This window comes from Canis lupus, chromosome 8 (assembly GCF_003254725.2).
Source record: "Canis lupus dingo isolate Sandy chromosome 8, ASM325472v2, whole genome shotgun sequence".
Taxonomy (NCBI): Eukaryota; Metazoa; Chordata; class Mammalia; order Carnivora; family Canidae; genus Canis; species Canis lupus.
The window spans coordinates 34854852-34877941 of NC_064250.1; the positions used below are offsets into that span (position 1 = coordinate 34854852).

Genomic DNA, 23090 nt, shown 5'->3' on the forward strand with positions numbered 1-23090 from the left:
AGACGAAACCCTGCAAGACATAAGAATGTAGGACCCAGCAGATCCAACCATGCCCCATTGTGGCAGCACTAGGTCAGAATGCTGTAGAAGCCCCGTGGCTCCTCATACAACTGAGCCAAAGGCAGAAATGGGGTTCTGATTTCCAATTTGCTCTGGGTTATTGATGATGTTTATCATGGGGAAATCTTTATAATAACAGCACACAAGCTGCCATCTGCCCATGGTTGTATGAATTAGACACAGGTGGACACAGCCCTACAGCAGGCACACAGCCTGGCAAATGGGGTGGAGTGGATGCTGGAAGACTATCTTCTTATCTTGCCTAATTGCACTGTTCAAGCTCGAGCGCAACGTTACCTAGTGTCCTCATCCTATTGCTGACTTTAAGGGGATTGTCTTCACTGGTTTACCAGTAAGTATGATGGTAAACTCTGTCAGCTCTGACTCAAGAAATGCCTGACACACGCTGGCTGCCTCCTCCCAATCACTTCCTCAGTTACCACTCTGGTTTGGGCTACACAGACCACTCGGAACATTGCTTTTGCTTCCTAATTAGTCTTCCTGCACCCACCACTGCTTTCCTAAATTTTAATCAACAGAGCAGCTAGAGAGATCCTATTTAAATGAAAATCCAATTATTTTAGCCTGTCATTCAGAACCCTCTTCCGGCTTCCCAGGCAAAGAAAAGACAAAGCACTCATGATGGCCTATAAGGTGGCAGACCTGGGAATGCCCCTCTTGGACCGCCCCTCAAGGAAGGGCTGACTCGCTGCCTTGTGCCAAGGAGTGTGGTCAGCTGCCAGCCTCCAACGGCCGGCCCCTTCAGGGTCTCCTTGGTCATGTAGTGAAGATCATGGTCTTCAAGGAGGTGGCCCCCAACCAACTGACTGAATTTGAGGGTTACCTAAAGGCCTATTCGCTTCGCCCACCCAGTCCTTTCATAGGCAACACTCCCTAATAAACCTTGGCACTCTTCCATCCATCTCAGCATCTACTTCCAGAAAATGGGTCCCTCTCCCTCCTGTTTGCTCCAGCCATACTGCCTCCTTGCTGTTCCTGCCCCAGGCCTTCGTGGTGGGCATGCCCTCCACCTGGAGCTGCCTCCTCTGCTAACTCCAGGCCACCTCCCCACACCCTCCAGGACTCTACCCTTTCTTCTCCAACCCTCCTCTTTACTGGCACACAGACTGCATTGCACACGCTCGCCCTATCCCTGCTCCCTGCTTTGTCTTTCTCTGTAGCATTTGTCACCACTGAATATACCAATTGTCCTGCTTGTTTTGCTTGTTTCTTTTCAATCTCCCCACAGCAGGATGAGAGCACCAGAAGGGCAGAGTTTTGCTGTCTTTTTTTGTGTATATTTTTCAGTATCTTGAATGTTAGGTGCCCAGACAGACAGCAACTGACTGAGAAACGCTTCCCACCCTGACTCTTCTCCCTTCTGCTTCTCATTTGTCTGAATCTGGGCAAAGCTTTTTTCCCCTTGTTTGTTCTCTGAGCTGTGTGGGTTTCTGTTTCACCTCTTCTTATTTCTGGCCATTGCCTTTGGACACCTCTTCTCTAAGTTCCTAGGCTTCTATGTTGCTTCCTTGGCATGTCTACAAAATTACTTTTTTTTTTTTTTTAATTTACAGAGGAACATTTCATCACAGATTTCATGTGTTCCAGCACCATCTTTCTGACTGTTCTTCGGTTGTTGGAAAGTTCTGTTCCCCCTTTCACTTATTTTTCTCATAGTATTTTTGTGTGGAGGACACAGCTGCTCCTTTTGTGTTATTTGTATTAGGAAAGAACTGGCTCCTCTAGGACCAGGTACCTGAGGACAGTTTCTGCAGGATTCCATGGTGGCTGTGCAGAGAGGCATGGGCTGAGCCCAGGGCAAGATCTCAACTCTGAAATGTGAGGACTCTCTGCTGCCTTATCACATGGGACAGTTGTCCTCAAATAAGGCCCCTCTGTCTCCAAGTAACACCCCTTTACCTTTCAAGGTAACTCCATCACCTTGAAAAGCTGTGCTTTCTGTTGTGTTTTCAGAGACTCACCTCCTCAGGGCCCCCTGGGTCCTTTCGGTGCCTTTTCTCTCTACCTTCCCCAGCACCCATGCTCTATTCTATGCCAGGCCAGCTCCTAGCAGCTCCCAATTCAGTAAGATGCCTTCTCTTTCATGAGGATTTCTGAGTTTAGTCTCACTTGCCTTCCTTGCCCTTTGCTGCTTCCTCCAGCCACTCCTGGGCCAGCTCGGAATGGCTCCCTGAAACGCTCCACCTGCCCCCACAGACTTTGCCAACATTTCTACGTAACTCAGAGCATCTGATTTTCTTTTCTTACTGATTTTTTTTTTCTTTTCTTGCTCTTTTTTTTTTTTCAGGAAAAAAACAAAACAAAACAAGAGTCATAATGAAATTGTAGCCTTGTTCACACTGGAAGATTTTATATTTAACTGTTTAGAATAGCATGAACTATCCTCTACCCCCAATATAGCCATCTAAAATTATTCTTAGATGCAAAATAAAACTTACCTCATACTTGTTCAACTCTTCAATTAACTTTTTTTCTTTGACAATAAATTCCTCCTCCTCTTGTTTTAATTCACGTGTAACCCTTTCAATCTCTGCCAAAAATTCAGTGATTTCTTTTTCTCTTAAACCAGTCTGATTAGAAAAAAAACAAACAAAACAAAATCAAACCTGAAGATCTGTCCTTTTCCTTGAGCAGCCAGCCTTACATTTTCCAAGAGCCAAGAGTTAATATCTCTTTGCATGAGACTCGGCTCCAATGTTAGGTTCTATTATTTCATAGAGGGAATTTCTTTCTTTTTTTCCCCCCCTCCTGCAAAGCTTAATTTATTCACCAAACAATATCTTTATTTTTTTTTCATCTTCCACTCCCCTAAATAATATTGTTAATCTACATGAGGAAATAAGGAATGGCAGTGGTGGGGGCCCAAGGGTGGGCAGTGGGCCAATACTGGAATTAAATAAATGATGTTTGGTCTCTCTCTCTCTCTTTTTTTTAAGAGAATGTTTCCTTAAAAGTTAACATCAAATAAGTTTCTAGTTGTGTGTTTCAAAAGCATCTTCTAGAGAGAAGTGCTACTTTGTTTGCCAAATCCCTACAATTATTACACAAAAAATAGATACATTTCTTAAGAAAGTTAAATAATTCACTCTAAACATCAGTCACCAGAAAGGAAAATCTCTTTTAATAAGATAAGCTATAATTAAATATTGAAAGAGAATCACTGATATGCAGTAATAATTTTAAGTCCATGCTAATAGGGAGTAATAATATACTATTAAGTCCCTGGAGCTTCTTTACCTCTTGTAATAATTCAGTGTGTCTGAGTTCCACAATCTGTATTTTCTCTACAATTTCTCCTATCTCAGAGATTAGCTCATTTTTCCAACGTGCATGCTTTTTTCGCAAACAAGCTACTTTCCATTGAGTTATAATACTAGAAGTTAGAACACAAAGAATCATCATTAAATTGACATAACGATTTGCTGAAAAGATGAAGCAATTCAAAGCAAACAAATATTACTATGATTATACAAATCTGTTTGTGCTATTGGTGATGCGGACCATGCATATCAGCTGAAAAAATAAGCCAAAGTGTTAACTGTGTCCATGCTGTCCGTCTTCACCAGCTGCTTCGCAGTCGTGGGGGTGTCTGTATGTCCAATAGGACAGTGGACAAACCACATGTGGCAGCTCACCTCTTTTAGGTAAACAATAGAAATGGAGAAGGTTCAGGGGCAGAAGGCCAAGAGAAGAGACCCAGGTGGAAATTGTAGTGAAATTACCTAAATTACCCAGAGTGCTAATAAGGGATTTCAACCCTCTGGGTTCTCAAATTTTTCTTTCCACTGCAATATAAAAAAGCTACATTGGAGGAGGGTAAAAATGTGCAATTGGAGTCTTATACATGAGATTAATGACAACAATAAAATACAGCTAAGTTTTTGCAAATACTTCCTAGGTACCAGGGAGTCATCTCAATACTTTATGGAGATCATCTCATTTACCACTCATGGTGACCTCACCGGGTGGATGCTACCATCATTGGCCACTTTACAGGAATGGGAGCAGAGAGGTTGTTAAATAATGTAGCCTCTGTCACAGAGCTAGGAAGAGACGGAGCGACCAGAGAGCCCGTCTTCAGAGCCTGTTCACTATCCACGTTCCTCTGTCACCACACGCCACCTCCCATACTGGACCACACAGAAGCCTGGTGAGCAAGGGGCACTGCACAAATCTTGGCCATTTCACTCTGGTGAGTTTGATCAAATGAAATGGAAAACTTTGGTTCTGTTCAATGCCCCAAAATCAAACTAACAAACACATCTAGATCTGAGGCAATTGACCTAATTTAATTTAGGAAACAAATTTCCTTGGACTCTAGCAAGCAACAAGTACTCTGGTTTCCTCCTTACTTTGGAGCACTGTTCATTAAGATAAACATATACTACTCATAACATAAATGATTTTTTTCTTTACCATCTCTGATTTTCTCTTTCCAGGTTATCATTCAGGATTTTTATTTGTTTCCGATACACTGCCTTTGTTGCTCTAAAAACAAGAAAATATACATTGGGTTTTGCATTTGTGGAAGCCAGAATATATAAAAGACTTTATGTATTACTCTTGTGCACAGTAAGACTACCATCTAATTGGAAGACAAACCAAGCCTAGTGAAACAACTAAAGGTAGTGCTAGACTCAGAGAAAGACAATTATGGTCTTGTACAAGTGCAAACTGATTTTGCAAGTACTGCAGTGGATACCTAAGGGAAAGGAAGCACGGATTCTGGAGAGGCAGCTGAGAAGGGGTTATTGGAGGTTAATGTTTAACAGAGGGAGGAACATGAATTGCCAGAATATGGAAAGGGCATTTGCAAAGACACAGAAAAGGAGAAGCAAATCAAGACTCTTATGGCCAATAAAGACTTGCTGTGGACAGTGAACACAAAGGAAAGGAATAACAGTTATACGGGGCTGGTGAGGAACTTTGGATTCTAGATTGAGTCCTGATTTGATGCAATGTATAATTGCAAAAGCCAGTATCAATTTTTGTACTAGGGATAGGTAGTAATTAAGGATGGGAGATTTCCTTGTGAATCTAAGATGGATAGAAACATGAAGAGTCTAACACAGGTATTAAAAGCCTTGATTATTTTTATTCCCTTTTTCCTATTAAGTGCTTCAGGTGCAGAAAAGTAAAATGTGACTTCACGTCTTTTGAAAAATAGAAATATTTGTAACTGAAACAGAATAGGTAAGGCTGTGAAACTAGAAACATAACTGTGTTCATGGTTTTTCCTCTGCTTGAATCATAGTGTGGGCTCTTGATTTCTTACCTCCATAAATCTATTATCCCTCCCCTGGAACTGTAAGAATCTTCACAATTTGCCCCCAACCTCATTGATTTTATTTATATATTTAGTGTAATCCACAAAGGAGTTGAACTAATCTAAAATAATGCAACAATAATATAAAAGTCCTAAATGGAAACCAATATTGGGTCACAGATTTGGCTCTGAGCTTCCTGGTGACCAGAGCAATGATGACACAATAGTTGGTTATGGAAATCTGCATTATTCTTGTGAAATATAAGACCCCTATTCAAACCAATTCTATTTTCCTGCTCTTTTACAGGGAAGAGTTCATAATTTCCCTTCTGAAACCAACATGATAAATAGATGTTTAAATATGTTATTTCACAGTGCAAAGGACATGCAACCCACACATCCTGCTATGTTCTAGATTTCTTTTGGTACAGGTCAAATTTCAACACCACCTATATTAGTTCTATAAGCTAGTTACCCCACTGCCCTATATTCAAATAATAGAATATATTCAAATTATAAAAACGAAAACTATGCAAAACCCATTTGATCCAGTAATCCAACTTTTAGGACCTTACTATATAGAAATAGTTGTATAGTTAGACAGAGATATATATGTTAAAAGATGTGAACTTTTAAAAGTGCTTATAGTTTAGAAAACTCAAAAACAGGGATGCCTGGGTGGCTCAGTGGTTGAGTGTCTCCCTTCAGCTCAGGGCATGATCCCGAAGTCCTGGGATCAAGTCTTGCATCAGGCTCCCTGCAGGGAGCCTAACCCCTCCCTCTGCCTATGTCTGCCTCTCTGTGTGTGTCTCTCATGAATAAATCAGTAAAATCTTTAAATAAAAAAACCCTCAAAAACAAAAGTCCATAAGTAGGGCACTGGTTAAATAAAACATAGCATAATAGAGAAATATTATACAGTTCAAGAAAGAATGAGGAAGGAGGTCGGATATATAGGAATTTTGTCTTCTTCTGAAATAGTTTTAAAATCAACAGATAAGTATAAAAATTAATACAAGGAATTCCCATGTATACCTTTCACCAACTTCTCCAAATGTTATCATTTACCATATTTGTTTTATCATTTTCCCAGATGTCTTTTCCAGCTTTTTATTAAGATATCATTGAAATATAATATTGTGTAAGTTACCCGAATGTAAGTGGAAAAATACCAGTTATAGAAAAGTACAATCCCATTTTTGGATGTACAAGCACACTGCTATATGAAAAGCATGCTTAGCAGAGTGTTAACAGTGAGATCTCAGGAAGGGGAAAGATGGAGATTAGGGTAACTTTTACTCTTCTAAGTTACACATTTCTATATTTGAATTTTAAAATCAGGTGCAAGCATTACGTTTTTAATCAGAAAAATTAAAATTAAAAATCAAGGTGATTTAGAGTGGCCAAAATGAACACCGTAGGGGTATGATAATGTTTGGGCACATTCTTGTTAGTAGAATCCTACTGGGTCCACTTCTCATGTCCAGCAGCTTGTGTGGAACTCAGGACCTGCCTCTCCTTTCAACAGTAGATTCAATGATAATGACTCCCCTAGACTGTAAAAGAGAGACTGCGAATTGAAAGCCTCCTTTCCTATAGGATATCAGACATTATCAGATCTATTGTTACCATATATTAAAAAATAAATGCAGAGAAGCTGAAGATGAAGTTTCAAAGACAGTAAACATACTGAAGAAGATCATGGAGCGTGACAAGTCCTTCTTCCATATTTTTGACGTCTACTTTTCTTTGTGACAGGAAGTTTTCTTTCTGAGTAATAAATGTCAGTTGTTTCTGATTTCTACCATGAAAAGAAACAAAGTTATCATATGTTGAAGGGTAAAATCATCATTTTTCACTCCTCAACAAGAAAGGATATATAATTGCAAATAAGAATGTAGAAAAGGTTGGAAAGTTCAACTCAAACTATTTACCAAACAAATTAGTAAAAATAGAAACAAAATCTTTTTGTTGGTGGTGGCTCAATATAAACTTACGAAAATCTCCACACCATGGAAAGAGCATTAATTTTAATAGCAACCATAAAACCACAAGAAGAGATCTATAGCACTCCATCCCTCAGAGTGTGTGTGGGGGGTGTCTCTTTTCATGCATTTATCAATTCAACGTGTTCTTTTGTGAAAAGTGAAGGAGTCCATCAGACCAACTTTTAAATACTGGCTTACCTCTTTCTAACAGTGTGACCTCAAAAAGAAACTCTGCCTGGGGATGAGCCTCAGTTTCTCCATTCATAAAATAGGGATCACAATGCCTATATGTCACCAGGTATAAGGATTAAATGAGATGTAAAGTGCTTAAGCAGTGTGTGTCATGGCACCCATGAGGCATTTTATAAAAAGTGGTTATATTTTGTCTCCAGTTTGCAGAGAGAATAATGACAAGTGTACAGTTTTGTTCGAGGTCACATTTTCCAGACATTGATAGAAACATTCCTATAACAGAAAGTGCTTTATATAAACATCTTCTTCAAAATTGCTATGGACTGAATTGTGTCATCCACAAATTTATAATGTTGAAGCCCTAATAGCCAGTGTGATGGTATTTGAGGAGGGGGCTTTTGCCAAGTTATCAGGTCGCTTGTTTAGATGAGGTCATGACAGGGAGGCCCCTCATAAGAAGACACACAGAGAGCTTGTTCTCTCCCTCTCTCTACCATGAAAAAAAATGCAAGAAGGCAGCCATGTGCAAACCAGGAGAAGGGGCTCTTACCAGAATCTGACCATACAGGCACCCTAATCTCAAACACCCAGCTTCTGGAACTGAGAAATCAATCTCTATTGTTTAAACCACTGATTCTATGGTGTTTAGTTATGGCAGCCCAAGCTGATGACAAAAATCATTAATGATAGTAAATGGTTTAGTGTTACACTGATTTGTCATCAGCACATTTTATGATTAAAACTGGTCACTTAATATTGATCTGAGGAAAATTTCTGTCTAAATAACTACTAACAACAGATTCTCAGTAGACTGTGCAATTGCATGAGATACTATGATCACAGCAACTCTCTGCAGCTCAAATGCTGCACTGACTGTAAACTCATTTTCACAACAGTGAGTCTGGACACTGTAATTACACTTCCCTTTGGTCTAACTTTATGTGTAGGAATGAATCATTTCTATAATTCATGCTTCCAAGATGTTATTCTGTGCTCATTAACAAAATATTGGTGAATGCCCACTGCCTGCTAAGCAATGTACGAGGGAATATAGCATGGAATAAGGCAAAACAATGGTTCATAGTTGAGAGGGACAGAGAGATTTGTGCCCCGCTGATTACAGTGCAGTGTCTGATGGAACAGAATGGCATCAGAGGGGATGTTTCAGAAGGATCATTCTGGTGGAAGGGAGAGGAACAAATGAAGGGTGGTAAGCAGAAAGTGGGAAGAACTTTTGAGGGACAAGCCAGAGCAAGGAAGCTGAAAGAGGTGACAAGAATGGAGTTGGAGAGGAAAATGGGATATATCTGAGAAATATCTGGGAGGTGGAATTGACAAGCATTGACAAGCCTTGGCTTTTGCATAGAGTCTGATGAGTAGTAAAAGATAGGAATTTCCTTGAATGATTTTCCAGTCTCTGGGTTAGGGGATTGTGTCAATAACCAAAGCGTTGTCTGAGATGGGGAATAGAGGTGCAGAGCCAGTTTCTGATGAAGGTGGATCTCACAGTTTCCCTAGACAGTTAATGGGGTAGAAGCAGGATTATTTTTTTTCAAGAATCTGATTTATGAGTAAATATAATGCACATGGTATTTATGGATTTGATCTGATCCATAGGAGGAAAGCATTACCCAGTATATATAGAGGCAGAATAGGAGTATGTCTATTTATTTGAGGGAAATAATACTTCACTGTTGTCAACATATTTGAAAACTAGGATATGCTTAAGCATAGAGTCGCCATTTGATGCCAGGGAAAGCACCCCATAGCTACGACATGTCGATTCATGTACAGATCATGGATAGAAACATACTCCACGTAAATTTTCTGTTTCTGCATAAAAAGTTTATCCTCCTCACTTAAGACAATCTTATATTGTCTGGTAAGAGTATGCAGTTTCCCCTGTAGATCTTTGTTCTCCAAACGATTTTTGTGTAGTTTTTCAGCCATCTAGAAAAAAACAAAGTAGAGGACTTGCTTCACATTTCCTTGGATGGGAATCAGTCATGTGGGCAACTCTAGAGCACTGGGTATATTACCTAGTACAGTATGACTATACCATAAATATTAAGGGATTTAATTCTATATCAAATATGCAATTTGCCTTTTGGGACCTCTTCTATAAATTATGGCAAAAGTGTAGAAAGGTAGTAAACACGGATGCAGAAACCACAGAGTAAAAATTCATATTGAAATAAGAATTGGGGGGGAGCACATGGGTGGCTCAGTTAAGCATCTACCCTCAGCTCAGGTCATGATCCTGGGGTTCTGGAATCGAGCCCCACATGGGGCTCCCACTCCCCATCCTCCCTCCCCCCATACTTGTGCTCTCTCTTGCTATGTCTCTATCTCTCACTCTCTCAAATAAATAAATAAAATCTTAAAAAAAAGAAATAAGAATTGATATCAATAAATAAACTGAGATCATTCTGCAGGATCTGTTATGCCCTACCCTAGGGAAAAGAAAATATAACACCAACAGGAGCTCTGGCTCAAAACTATGGCTGCCTCCCATTAAATATTTCTATTCAAGGACAAAAATAGTACTCATTAGTGAACTTTGTACTTAAGATATCTCTATTGAATTGCTTCAAATGAGATTAGGTTTAGTACGAGTGATGGGCTGAGTAATCAAAATAACACACTGGCTGAGGATTGCTAAAATAGCTGGATAAAGAAAAATAACTTAGAAGTGATGGATAGCTAAGAAAATAATGAAGAATTCTTAAAGAAATTGAGAATCCATAGTAGTAAATCTAGCACTGAAAACTCCTTTCACTCTGAGGACATTTACTGATATGGAAGAAGCCATTTGGAAACAAGATTTTAGTTCTCTTACCTGATAAGAGGGACAGAAATCAATACTTAAAGCTCATCCAGGTATTGAGTCTGATAAACGTTCCAACACTTTCGTCTAGGATCCCAAAAAGCTTCATACTCTGGAGAAGTGTAAGTTGGAAGCTAACAAGCCATGGTCCAGGCTGATTTCTATCACCAGGGAACCTAAAGGTGCATGAAGGTGGTGGTTTGGGATGGGTAACACCTCAGCCAACTGATGGAAGTGAATGAAAGTCTGTTCCTGAGGAAGATCTGATTGATCATCCTCAGCTTCAAATTGCTTCTATAAACATTTTTTAAAATACATGTCTGGTGTACAGTTTTCTACCAGGAACAGAAGGAAATAAGACAACATGAACAAAAATTGACAGAAACAACAGACTGCAGAAACAAACCTATTAAAACAACCAAGAGTGAATGGAATTAGATACTGAACTATATATATACTGTGCTTACTATAATCGAAGAAATATTAGACATACTTGATAATTACAGTGAGGAACTAAAAAGAGTGAAGAATGACAAAGCAAATTTGAAAATTACCAATTAAAAAACTCAATAACCAAAATTTAAGAGCTGAAACAAGACCATTCTGCCCAGAATACAGCAGGGAGAGACAAAAGGTAGAAAACACAGGAGAGAGGGTAAAATACATAGAGGAAATGTATATTGCTGCAAATAACAGACACATATAATCGGGAATTTCAGAAGAAGAGGAAAAAGAGTGAAATATGTGAATAGATAATCACTAAGAATTTTGTACAACTTATAAAAGTAAGAAATTCATGAATTTAAGACGCCCAGTGAATCCCATCCAGAAGAAATAAAAAAGAAAACATGGACATATCATAGTAGAAACAGAACAACTAATTAAAGGGAACAAAGAAGACCTAAGGAAATGAGGTACACCATGTTCATGGATTGGAAGCCTCGATATTGTAAGAATCTGACATTTTCCCCATACTTTTTTTTTTTCAGAATGCAAAATTTTATTATTAACTGGTTTCAACAACAAAAAAGATGAGTAGATACAAGTAGAAACATAGACAGCATCTCCCCCAGCAGCAGGCAGGGTGGGGAAGGCAGGCAGGAGGGGTAGGCCTAAGGTATTCCCCTCTGCCCAGCAGAAGTAGAATCCCAGGGAAAGGGTCAGGTTCCCTCCATTCAGCTGCAAGCCGGGAGACTACCTCATTCAGGGGAGCCCAGGACAACAGCTGAGGGTGGAGGCTGAGCAGCCAGGGGCCAGGCCTGGGGTAAGGTGTAGAGAGAAGTCCTAGGCTGACATCACCAGAGGGGTGTCATGGGCTGAGGGTTCTGCAGATATGACATGACCACAGCAGAGATGGACAGCATGAAGGTACTCATCATTGGTTAAGTGTCCTCAGAACTCAGGGAGTTGGCAAAGCTTATGAAGGAGCAGTAGATGGCCACCCACGCACACCACTTCAGCTTGAGCATGAGGCCACACATGCTGAAGATCATGCCGAGCAGGTTCATGTAGTCCGGCGTTGGGTCGTCCAAGGCTGGGATACACTCGCTCGGTGGGGGCTTGTACCTGAGCACTTTGTTCGGCCTTCGCTGGTCCAACATATTGTTAGTGGACATGGCATGTCGGAGCTCCCCATACTTTTCTATAGATATAATGCAACCCCAATAAAAAATGCAAACAGGTTCTTTGGCACGACTGACAGACTGATAGAAATTCAAAGGGCCAAGAATAGTAGAAGCAATCTTGAAGAATAAAGTTGGGTTTATACTACTAACTACAAAGGCTATTGTTAAAGCTGCTAATTAAGTCTGGTTTTAACGTGAGGAGAGATGAGTCCAAAGGAACATAATAGAGAGTCCACAGATCTACACACATATTTATGATGTATTTATGGTCTACACTTGATTTATGACAAACATGCCATTACAATATAGTAACAGGTAAAGACAATCTTTTCATTAAGTGGTGATACTTAACTGGACAACCTTATGGAAAAATATGAATCTTCACCACCATCTCTCAGTGTACAGACACACACACACACATACACACAAATATGCACACACAGATTCCAGATGGCTTGTAGTCCTAAATTTGAAAGGTCAAACAATAAAACATCTAGAAGATTGTGAAAGAAGAGTGTCTTCATGACATAGAACATAAAAACCAAAAAGGAAAAGATCGATAAACTGGATTCATTACAACTAATAAATTACATCCATCAAAAGATAGATATGTACATAAAGATTACACATTTACAGTGTATGTACTGTTCTGTAAATGTGTAATATTTATAATAAAAAGATTATCTTAATAAAAAGATAAAAATAAAGTTACAATAGAATTTCATGTCGTCACTGAACTTGCCTCTTACACTTCATGAGAATTAAGATTGGCTGCCACCAAGAGTCCAGTGGAATAATAAATGGGTCAAAGACCCAATCCTTTTGAAGCAGTCATTGATTTGTACTCACAGAATTTGGATGAAGGCTATGGATTAAGGGGAAACCCTCCTTTGCATTTGCCCCTTTGGGCAAGTAAGCCATGCCAGTGTAGGGGTCCTGGATTTTCCAGTCAGTCAAGGGGCTATAACCCATGGAGTTATCATTTGAAGCCTGCCTAAAGCCTGCCTAGCAGCTCCTACAATAGGTAATAAATGGAAAGTAAAAAGAGATCCTTTGTCTTGAGAATGAAAGACAACTTTAAAAATCAACCAGCCAGCCAAGCAACCAACCAACCCTGTCTAGTTTCTGTCTTTCAGTATCTTTACAACTGAAAGAATCAGAATAGATCTAATCTGGAGAGAAGCCATCCCTAATGCTATTAACTTATAACCAAAAATGGAAAGAATTTAATTGGCTCAAATCACTCTTCTGGGAGAGATCTGCCTTGTACTGTTTTATATTCTATTTGTCACACAATAACAATAGCATGAACTGTTACTTATTTAACTAAGACCCTTTTGTTGGACGTTAATTGTATCTCTCCTCTACTTTTTCAACTATAATAATGAATGCTTTACTGAATACCTTGTAAATAAAAGTTGGTTTACACCATAATTACATACTTATATTTCTTTCAACCTAAGATTCAAAGTGTCCAGAGAATTCTTTCAGAGGCTAAATCTGACTCAAATATTTCGCTACATCACTAAGTATAGTATGGGTTGATAGGCTTTACAGGTACCACAACAAAAAGAAGGTCCCATTATTAAAAAATGATAATTCACATGAAAAACATCCATTGGTCTACATATTTCTAATGTAAAATAAGCACAACTACATGACAAGTTACCAAACAAGTGATTCATCTTCACATAGATAACATTTGCTCTTTCACATATTTTTAAAAAATATTTATTTATTTGAGATAGTGAGAGAGAGCATGGGCAAGGGGAGAGGGAGAAGCAGGCTTCCCACCGAACAGGAAGCCTGATGTGAGGCTCGATCCCAGGACCCTGGGATCATGACCTGAGCTGAAGGCAGACACTTAACTGACTGAGCCACCCAGGCACCCCAGTCTTTCACATATTTAAAATACTTTGGGAGGGGATAAAATCTTTAAATCAATTACTGTGAATGATCATGATTATTACTGAATCATGAAAAATCTACTTTGGGAACGTTTTACATTTCTCAAATATATTTAAAATATTAACTAAAAATGAATTATAATCTAAAAGTCATAATTTCCATCTTCCTACCTGTGTTATCTTTTGTAAAAGTTCACCTTTTTCAAAACCAGATGACTCTTCCAGTTTTTCTTTGGTACTTACAAAAAATTGTCTATGGTCAAAGGAAATCAGATTAATATTAGGTCATGTTTTCTAGCAAAGTCACAATTACTTATGACACCAGAAACTTCCAGTCCCCAACTTCCTATGCAACATTCTTATTGATATGTTCATTAAAATAAGCAAAATATTTTACTCTTTTGATGAATTAATACTTTATTCATTAAAAAGCAATTATTCAATGCCTATACTCCGCAGGTATTATAGGTAATAGAGATATAGTGCAGGCAAAGTCCCTACCCTCATGGAAATTTCACTCTAGTGAAGTAATCAGAATATAAGCAAGTCATAAAAAAATAATAAATTTCAGATAGTTTTAAGTGCTTTATTTTATTTTCAGATAGTGTTAAGTTCTCTAACGAATACAAAGTAGGGTCAAGGATAGAGAAATCCTGAAATTCAGATAGGTGGTAAGCGAAGGCCTCTTGAGATGACTTGTGAAGAACTGAATGATTGAGAAGCCAGAGAAGTAAAGATCAGAAGAAAGAACTTTCCATGTAGAAGGTACAGCCAGTGATAATATTCTCAGGCAGGAACAAGTTTTATATACTTGATGAGGAGAGGATTATGAGAAGGCTGGAGAAGTAGACAGAGTAGATCATGTAGGGTCTTCGGGACAAAGTAGAAGTTTAGGTTTTATTGTAAAGAGAACCAGGGGAAGATTTTATTTTAAGCAAAGAAGAGAGATGAACTGATTTCCATCCTGTAAAGATGACACTGGCTACTTAGCAGAGAACGACAACGGTACAGGAAGACAGACTATTTAGAAAGCTATGGCAGTGGTCCAGAAGAGAGAATGTTGGCTCAAACTAATGTAGTGGTGGAGGTAATATGAAAATACTGGATTCCGGATATATTCTGAAGATAACAAGACATACTTTGGGGTTTGGCTGGAATTGGCTGGAATTGAGTTGAGTTAGGGCTAGGTTAGTTGGTTAGTTGGATTAGGGTTAGGTAGTGAGGAAATAGGAATGGTGGATGACTCCCAGGTTTTCAGCTGGAGTAACTAGGTAAATGACAAGATGGAAGACTGAGGGAAGAACTGTTTAAATGAAATGGGAAGTTAAGAGTTCTGTTTAGGACATGTTATATTTGAGATATCTAACAGATATCCTCCAAATGGAGAGAACAAATAAGCTGTAGAGTACATGCATTTACTATGCAGTACTGGATATATAAATTTGGGAGTCACTGGGGTACAGAAGGTATATAAAGCTGTAAGACTGGATGAAATAATATATGGAGGATGTGAATAGAGAAGGGCTAGGAACTCTAAAATTTAGAGTCAGAAAGAAGAATTAGGACAAATAAAGGATCCTGAGAAGGAGAAGTATAATGAGTGACATAAGAGAATATGATGTCTGGAAGGCCACGTGAATAAAGTATTTCAAGAAAGTGGAAATATGTTACATTCCATTAGGAATTCAAGAAGTTTAAGAAATAGACTAGATCATTAAAGTTTGGCAGGATGAAAGTCATTGGCAATCATGGCAATTTTGGAATCATTTCAATAAGCATCTGTAATTTTCATAGCCTTCTGCATTGCAATGGCAAGTATATGCTTTGGGTCACCAATTGGATGTTATTTATCTGTAAGATTTAGCTTCCAACCCCCTGTTTCCTATGTCCTGAAAACCAGCTGAATGGCAAAGAGAGGCCATACCCATTTAGAAAGGTAGGCAACGTCTGCCTTTATTATGCAAACACATCATGTTGGACATCAATAATAATAATGAACAAGGTTTAGACTATCAGTGCCTCCTGTGGACTCATGGAACATTTGAGGTCCACATAAAGAATGTAAATCCATGGTTGAGTGACTTGTTTTTCCTCGATATTTAGACCTCAAAATATGTAACAAGCTTGCAAATTAAAAGGTTCGTGGAAGAAAGACGAAAGTTTATGGAGAAATAGGAAGATGAACATGTGCAAATTATTTTAGTTTCTTATATAATTTATTCTTAAAGAATCTTGTAAACAATTATAAAACAACACTGTGTGACTCTTCAAATCTACCAACCAAGATTTATGTGACTTTTCCCACCTCCATAGATAGAGAAAATGAACTAAAAGAGAAAATAAAAAGAGTGTAAGAATTTTCTTTAATTTGCTTGGTAAGAAAGAGGAAAAAGTATACTTTTATTAATAACAAGGCAAGGGTAAACTAAAACTTCAACCACCAAATTAATCGAGTGCAATTTTCCTCAGGGAGATTCCATATGAATGAAAACTCTTGAAGAGCTGGGATTAAAAAAAAAAAAAAGACGTGCCATTAAAAATAGATCAGTGAATCCTGCTTTCTTGAATATGTATTTAAAATTAGCTAACATGAAGACTGCTTTTAAATAAAACTTCATTAATGTAGCAAGGTTTTTAATCATAACTCCTAGAAATAATTTAAGAGCTAATTGGTATCTTCCTTCATGATTATTCGCTAGTGTTTCTTTAAAATATGTATGAACTAAAACTGTTGAATCACTTTCAAAGAAAAAGATTTTTTTATTCTGAGTTTTAATTGTAGTATTACTTGAGCTTTTATACTTATAAATCTGGTACTAAGCATAAAGATGGCAGGATGATGGTAGAACTGCACTGTATTGTGCAAGTGCTTTTTAGAAGATATAATTTTAATCACAATACATTTAATCCTATGTAGGAATAAGCCATATTATAACAAGATTCCACATATGAAGTTACTTGCCTTTTGGGGAATCTACTCAAGTCCAAAACTTGTCTTTTAAGCTGTCATCAGAACCTGACGGTAGGCCTGGAAGCCATATTTGTACTATAAGACCTCGTTTACTGGTCAGAGCTGGGCCAAACACATTCTGATGAGAAATCTGGGAGTTCTTCTGGGAGAAGTCTGTGGGTCAATCTCTAAAGATAGGTAGACCTGAGACAGGTAAACTCAGAGCGTTTGGAATGGCCATGTTTAGCCATGGGCTCATCAAGGATAGAACACTATATGTAGATAAAGACAAAATGAAACATGGTCCCCAAAATGAAGCAGAGACTGTGTGCTTTGGGATGGAAAGATTTCCTCAAGTTTAAGGTTCCAGTCCCATGGGTAAAAGTTTTGCCATGAAACTTCCTTGTATTTTCTCAATAAGTTCTGTAAGTCTCCCTTGACTAAGAACAACTGTCAGAACAAGGGTAGGTGAGCCCTAGGGGAGGTCCCACTAATGCCTTCCCCTCGTGGCATATGTGTTTGTAGGGAATCAGCAACTGAAGTGAGAATAATTCATTCCGAGAGTCCCTCCCTTGCCTACCATGACTGTCTCATCCTCAATTTTTTTCTCTTGATCATCTGAAAGACTGGTTAATTTCCAAGCAAAGAGATGGTTTTATAAAGCTGACAATCACAACTTTTAGTAAATTAAGAGAATATTGTTTTCATCTAATATTAAATAATTTTTTTAAATGAAAAAAATAGAACATCTAGAAATGCTTCAGAAAAAATAAAGTATCAAACTTACATTTTATCCTCCAGTATCTTACAGGATTTCTTCAATTCTTTGACCTCTTGTTCCCAAAGTCTTATTGATTCTTGTAGTCGTGCTATCTCTAAATTGTGATCACTAAGAACCTATTGAAAATTCAACATAATTATGGCATTCAATGGTCACCAAATTATTCATGACAGTGTTTGATTCACTAAATATTTATGTATTACCCATTCAACTTTTACATTGAAATATCCTTTAGCTAAAATAAAATGTAATCACTAAAATTGTTTCTTCATAAAACAAACCTGTGTAGAAATGATCCTGAAATCATAAGAACCCCAAAATTTTGGGGAGAGCACAATCAAATATAGTAGCAAGAATGTGAAAACTATAAACAACTTTCAAGACATGAATTCATTTTGGCTACATTTAAAAAAAAATCTAAACACTGTATTTTCATAATCATCTTCAAAATATTCTAGGATAATAGAAGTATTATAAAATAGAAGTATTATAAAAAAGTAAAAACAAATTACCTTGAGAAATATGATAGTGTTGGAGAGAATTTTTCTAAATATTTAATCAGTATTTTGGAAATGCAACAGTTGGGTACTGTGCTAAAATGTCAACGTGATTTAAAATAATGAAGTATAAATGGAGAAAATTCATAATGAAACATATTTTTACAATGCAGTTTTAGAATAAAGAGAAGGAAAGGAAGGCACAGGCTCCTGGGTAGCTCAGTTGGTTAAAGCTTCTGGCTCTTGATCTCAGCTCAGGTTTTGATCTCAGGGTCATGAGTTCAAGCCCTATGTTGGGCTCCATGCTGGGCATGGAGCTTACTTAAGAAAAAAAAAAAAAAAAGGACAGGAGGCAAACCTATTTATAGAGCCCTGGGTCTGCATTTCAGCTGTGAGGGAGAATAGAGGGAAGAGAGAGCTGATCAGACAAATTTCTCTGCTCCCTGGCATGGAGTCACCACAGGCAGATTGTGCAATGCTATCTAATCCTGCACATCAATGTGGAGCCAGAGAAACACCTGTGGGGAGGCACCAAGGTGCTCTTCTTATTAGGTGAGACAGGTGGCTGAAAGCTCCCCCCCAACTATTTCTTCCTTGAAAGCACCCACATGCCTCCACTTCTGGGTCATAACTAGTTTCAGAGTTAGCGCTCAGCTAAAAGCCTTACTGGTATGACCTCATTTGAGCTCCAGCCCTTTGAAATAGGCAATGTGATTACCCCATTTTATGAGTGAGGAAACTTCAGGTTGGTAGAGTTAAAAAATTGAACCCCAGGTCTCTGTGACCTTCGAGTTCCTGCTTTAAACACTATTGTTGGGATGGGACGCCTGGGTGGCTCAGCAGTTGAGCACCTGCCTTCAGCCCCAGGGCGTGATCCTGACTGCAGGGAGCCTGCCTCTCTCTCTCTCTCTCTCTCTCTCTGCCTATGTCTCTGCCTCTCTGTGTCTCTCATGAATAAGTAAATAAAAATCTTAAAAAAATTGTTAAAAAGTAAATAAACACTATTGTCCACTGGTAAGGGATGCGGTGGTCAGGTTGGCTTGTGGGAGGTGGCAAGGACACTGGAGGTGAGTGTATCCCTGTCACCTTCCAGCCTTGTGTGCTTTGATCTTAGAGATCTCTGCCTTACAGGTTAAGGAATATGTACGGTATCTTCCCAAGCTGGGTTGGTGGTGTACCTGACTTCTGATTTATGAGGCCCAAACTAGAGATATGAATTTAAGCCAGTAGATAAAGTTTATGTGATAAAACTCCTATGTTCTTTGAGCCTCCTTACTATACGGATATTTAAAAAGCAGATAATGATCTTTCTGAAGGCACATATTGGGTAAAAATTTTGATTCTGCTCATGTTCTGTAACGGGATATAATAGACATGCTGTAACTAGGATATCAGAACTGCCTTATAAAACGTATAATATAATTCACTGAATATTCTGATTAGAAGTGTGATGTTTCTGGTAAGAAACATGATGACTGTTGCCCCATATAGTTTTACATGTAATTCTCAATACAGACAGAATATACTAAAGATTCGTTAATTCAACTCATTGTGATAGAGGATTAATAGGTGTTTCTGTTCTAATTAATACAGAAATGGTATTATCATTAACCTCTCCTACTAAAGTCACCTCTGTAAGCTTCCCTTTTCTTATCTTTGAAATAAGGATAATCCTCACAAAATATTTATGAGTGCTGGCTTTCAATCAATGCTATCAATTTTAAAAAATAGAAGCACAGAGCCCTGAAGTATTTGCTGATTCAAACAAATAGTCCCCTTTCCATATCAATGCTCCTGTAGCCAATATAATTGAAGAGCCTAAACTGTTTTATTATCACACATTCAGAAATAAGGAATTTGCCTCTGGTTATTCATTTTGGAATGTATAAGAAAGCAATCTCATGGAGATATTACATATGGTTCTGAATGCATTTGGTCAGTTCTGAGTGCAATTTAAAAATTCATTTTATAGTATTTTGGTCCATTGAATGCAATCTGTACCTAAGGCATTTCAAACTTCGTCCCTCTGACCATATTCCCAATGATGAAAACACAGTTGCATTATAACACTTTAAACAAAGTGTCAGAAAATGTTAACATGTCAAAAACATTCTCTAAGAATGGCCTGAAGATGAATTAAAATTAGCTCCTTTAAAAGTACCTGCCATTGGTTATATTTAAGGCAGTGTATATCTAGACAGGCTTGAAAACACATCCTTTACTCTTACCACTGTGGTGGTCGTAACTGTTTCCTTCATTTTTGACACTTTAACTTTTAATGTGTCCAATTCTTTCTTCTTTTTATAAGTCTCCTTTCTCTTAAGTTCACAGAATTTTTTATATTCCTCAATCTGTAGTGATAAACCAATCAAAAAACTTATGAGAAAAACAAAGTTTAGGAAATCTTTTTATTTTGTCAGCTTAATTCATATGTAATCTAAGTATACCACAGTCAGTCTATCAACAACAAAAACACAATCCCTCACCCCCAAACAGGGTTTGCTTGTTTTGTAGCATCACAGGAAAAATAGTGAACTACAAGGAACTGTAATTATAAATACTGAAATAGTAAATTTACAAGAGCAATAAAACAATGATCATTAATAGCAAATTCTAAAAGCAACTGCTGTTGTAGCAATTTCCTGGTAAAGCACCACTGCAACAGCTACTAGATTTACAATATACTAATAAGATCAGGAAATTTTTAAAAAAATGATGAATAATCTGGACATCAAAAATCACTTTTTTTTTTGACAGGAAAGAAAACAGACTAAAAACAGAGTAAATAAAATCACTGAAGACTGGGCAGCTCACAATCTTGGACAACTTAACATTCTGCCAAGATTAAACATGTTCTGATAACTTGTCAGACCCCATGAAGTGAGTCATCCTCTTATCAAATTCAAACACATCAATGCATTTGGCCAAATGAATGATCAAGAACAAAGTAACTGAGTAGTAAGGCCAGAGAAAGCATATTCAACTCTGTATTAAAGAGTTATGAAAATGTACATTTGGGTGGCTTTCTGTGAAAGCCATTGAACCCAAGCATCTTATGAATGAACATGACCTTTGTCGAGTATCTCAGCACCAGGGAATGGGTGCATGTGAGTGGAACTCTGTGATTGATAAATTTTGTTGAAAATTAGGATTCTGTGTTCATTCTTTGGCCAAAGACTTCTCCCAAGGTCTTGCAGTCACAGCACAATATTAGCAAAAGATATTTTGCTTTGTGTCAGGGGAGAGCTTACAATCAGAAGACTCTGACAGCTGTAATCATTTTCCCTTTCTCATAGGAAAGAAAGGAAATTAACAGGCTGATCTCCAGCCTACCATGTGCCTTCAGTGAATGCTGGTGGTTGTCACATAGATAGTGAGCACTAGCCAATTTTCTGCATTAGTTATGCCCATTCCCATCACGGAGAGGGCAGCAGCAGGGACCCAATAGGAATCCTCATCATGAGGTAGGCCATCACACCTGGGGGAGAAGGAAAGACCTCTGGGAACACCTCCTATGGAGACAGCTCTGCCTTTCCTGGGGTAGCTGAAGCTGAGCAAAGAGGAACCATCACAAGCAACTCTGATGGTGAATTTTAATTACCGTACTCTAGCAGACATCAAAATGCAGTAGTTATTCCCATTCGACCCTCTGAAAATTGTTAGTCTCAAAGTACACTTTTCTGTAGGCTGCTCTGCTCGGATTCATTTAGCAGGAATTGGAAGGCTCCTGCAGGATGGAACTCCCTGGTCATGTCCAAAGAGACATGGCCTCAGAATGGTCAGAGGCAATGAGATGCCATGAAAATGAGTTCCTTATCCCTATACGGCTGCATATGAGCAAGGGGCCACCCCAGTGTTGCAAATCCCGCCATTCACATTTTTTCCCATGACCTGAGATGCTATGACACAGTGTCTTCTACAAGGAGCTCCAGTGTCCTTGCATCTCTGCTCTATTCCCATTCCACTGTTAACAGAAGATACTGCACTGAATGCTTGTAGCCTCGAGAATAAATTGCTTCCCATTTCGTGCCCAAGATTCTATATGGTTCTGATTTTTCTAAGAAAGTAAATCATTCCACTTACCTGTTGATTCAATTGTTGTTTTCTTTTCAAATGTTCTGCTTTTTCCTTTTCCAACTGTTCCTGTATTTCTTTGAGATACTGTATTTGCAATTCTATTTCTTTTCTCTTTGAGTTTATTTTGGTGTAAGTCTCATTGATGTAAATAGTGGTAGTAGCTTTCTCTTCCATCGTGTGGTTGAGCGACAGCACTAACTTTTCATGCTTCCTCGCCAGCTCCTCTTGCTCTTCACTAGGAGAAAAGAATAGTTCATGTAATGATAAGTATGGCTTTTAAGAAAGGAATTTAAAGTCTGTTTACTGAGATGAAAAGGGGGAAATTTTAAATATTTATTTTAGAGTTGTTTTTGTGATCACTTAAATTTGGTTAGAATGAGGACAAAAGGAAACACAAGACAAATGTCAGTCTTGCAACTGTTTACCACTGCAAAAATATCATGTGTCCTGCCTCACCGCACCCATCCTGTTCCATGAGATATCTTGGTTTATTTATTTTTTTCATCTTTTATCTTCAATTTATTTTTTAATAATAAATTTATTTTTATTGGTGTTCAATTTGCCAACATACAGAATAACACCCAGTGCTCATCCCATCAAGTGCCCACCTCAGTGCCCGCCACTCGATATCTTGGTTTAAATTATGCAATGATTCAAGAACAGTTTTGAACAGGTGAATGGAATCTGACCAAATGATTTGATAGGCAGCATTGCCATAACTATCTTATCCTGAGACATGCAATTAAGCCAAAGGAAGATAAACATCTCACCACCCCTCCAGCCACCTTCTGATGCCATTGCCTTGCAGGGAAGGCCAGGAGAAAGCCAGCTCTCCTCGGATAAGCAGAAGTCAAGGAGGAGAGAGTAAAGTCTATCTTGACTGTTCAGAAGATGCTTGA

At 38.2% G+C, this 23090-nt stretch overlaps 1 protein-coding gene and 1 pseudogene across 3 annotated transcripts in view; both read right to left on the minus strand.

The window, feature by feature from the left end:
• CCDC175 (coiled-coil domain containing 175) overlaps positions 1-23090 on the minus strand; it is a 73902-nt gene that overhangs the window by 39680 nt on the left and 11132 nt on the right. For all 3 annotated transcript variants that reach the window (XM_035719771.2, XM_049113630.1, XM_049113629.1), the window contains exons 5-13: positions 22198-22426; positions 20343-20465; positions 17624-17733; positions 14058-14139; positions 9341-9477; positions 7038-7148; positions 4498-4569; positions 3319-3454; positions 2520-2651 (exon numbers count right to left, since the gene is read on the minus strand). In XM_035719771.2, coding sequence (XP_035575664.1) covers positions 2520-2651; positions 3319-3454; positions 4498-4569; positions 7038-7148; positions 9341-9477; positions 14058-14139; positions 17624-17733; positions 20343-20465; positions 22198-22426 — 1132 coding nt within the window. The remainder of the gene's footprint in view (positions 1-2519; positions 2652-3318; positions 3455-4497; positions 4570-7037; positions 7149-9340; positions 9478-14057; positions 14140-17623; positions 17734-20342; positions 20466-22197; positions 22427-23090) is intronic.
• Positions 11371-13174, minus strand: LOC112657792 (PAT complex subunit Asterix-like; annotated as a pseudogene).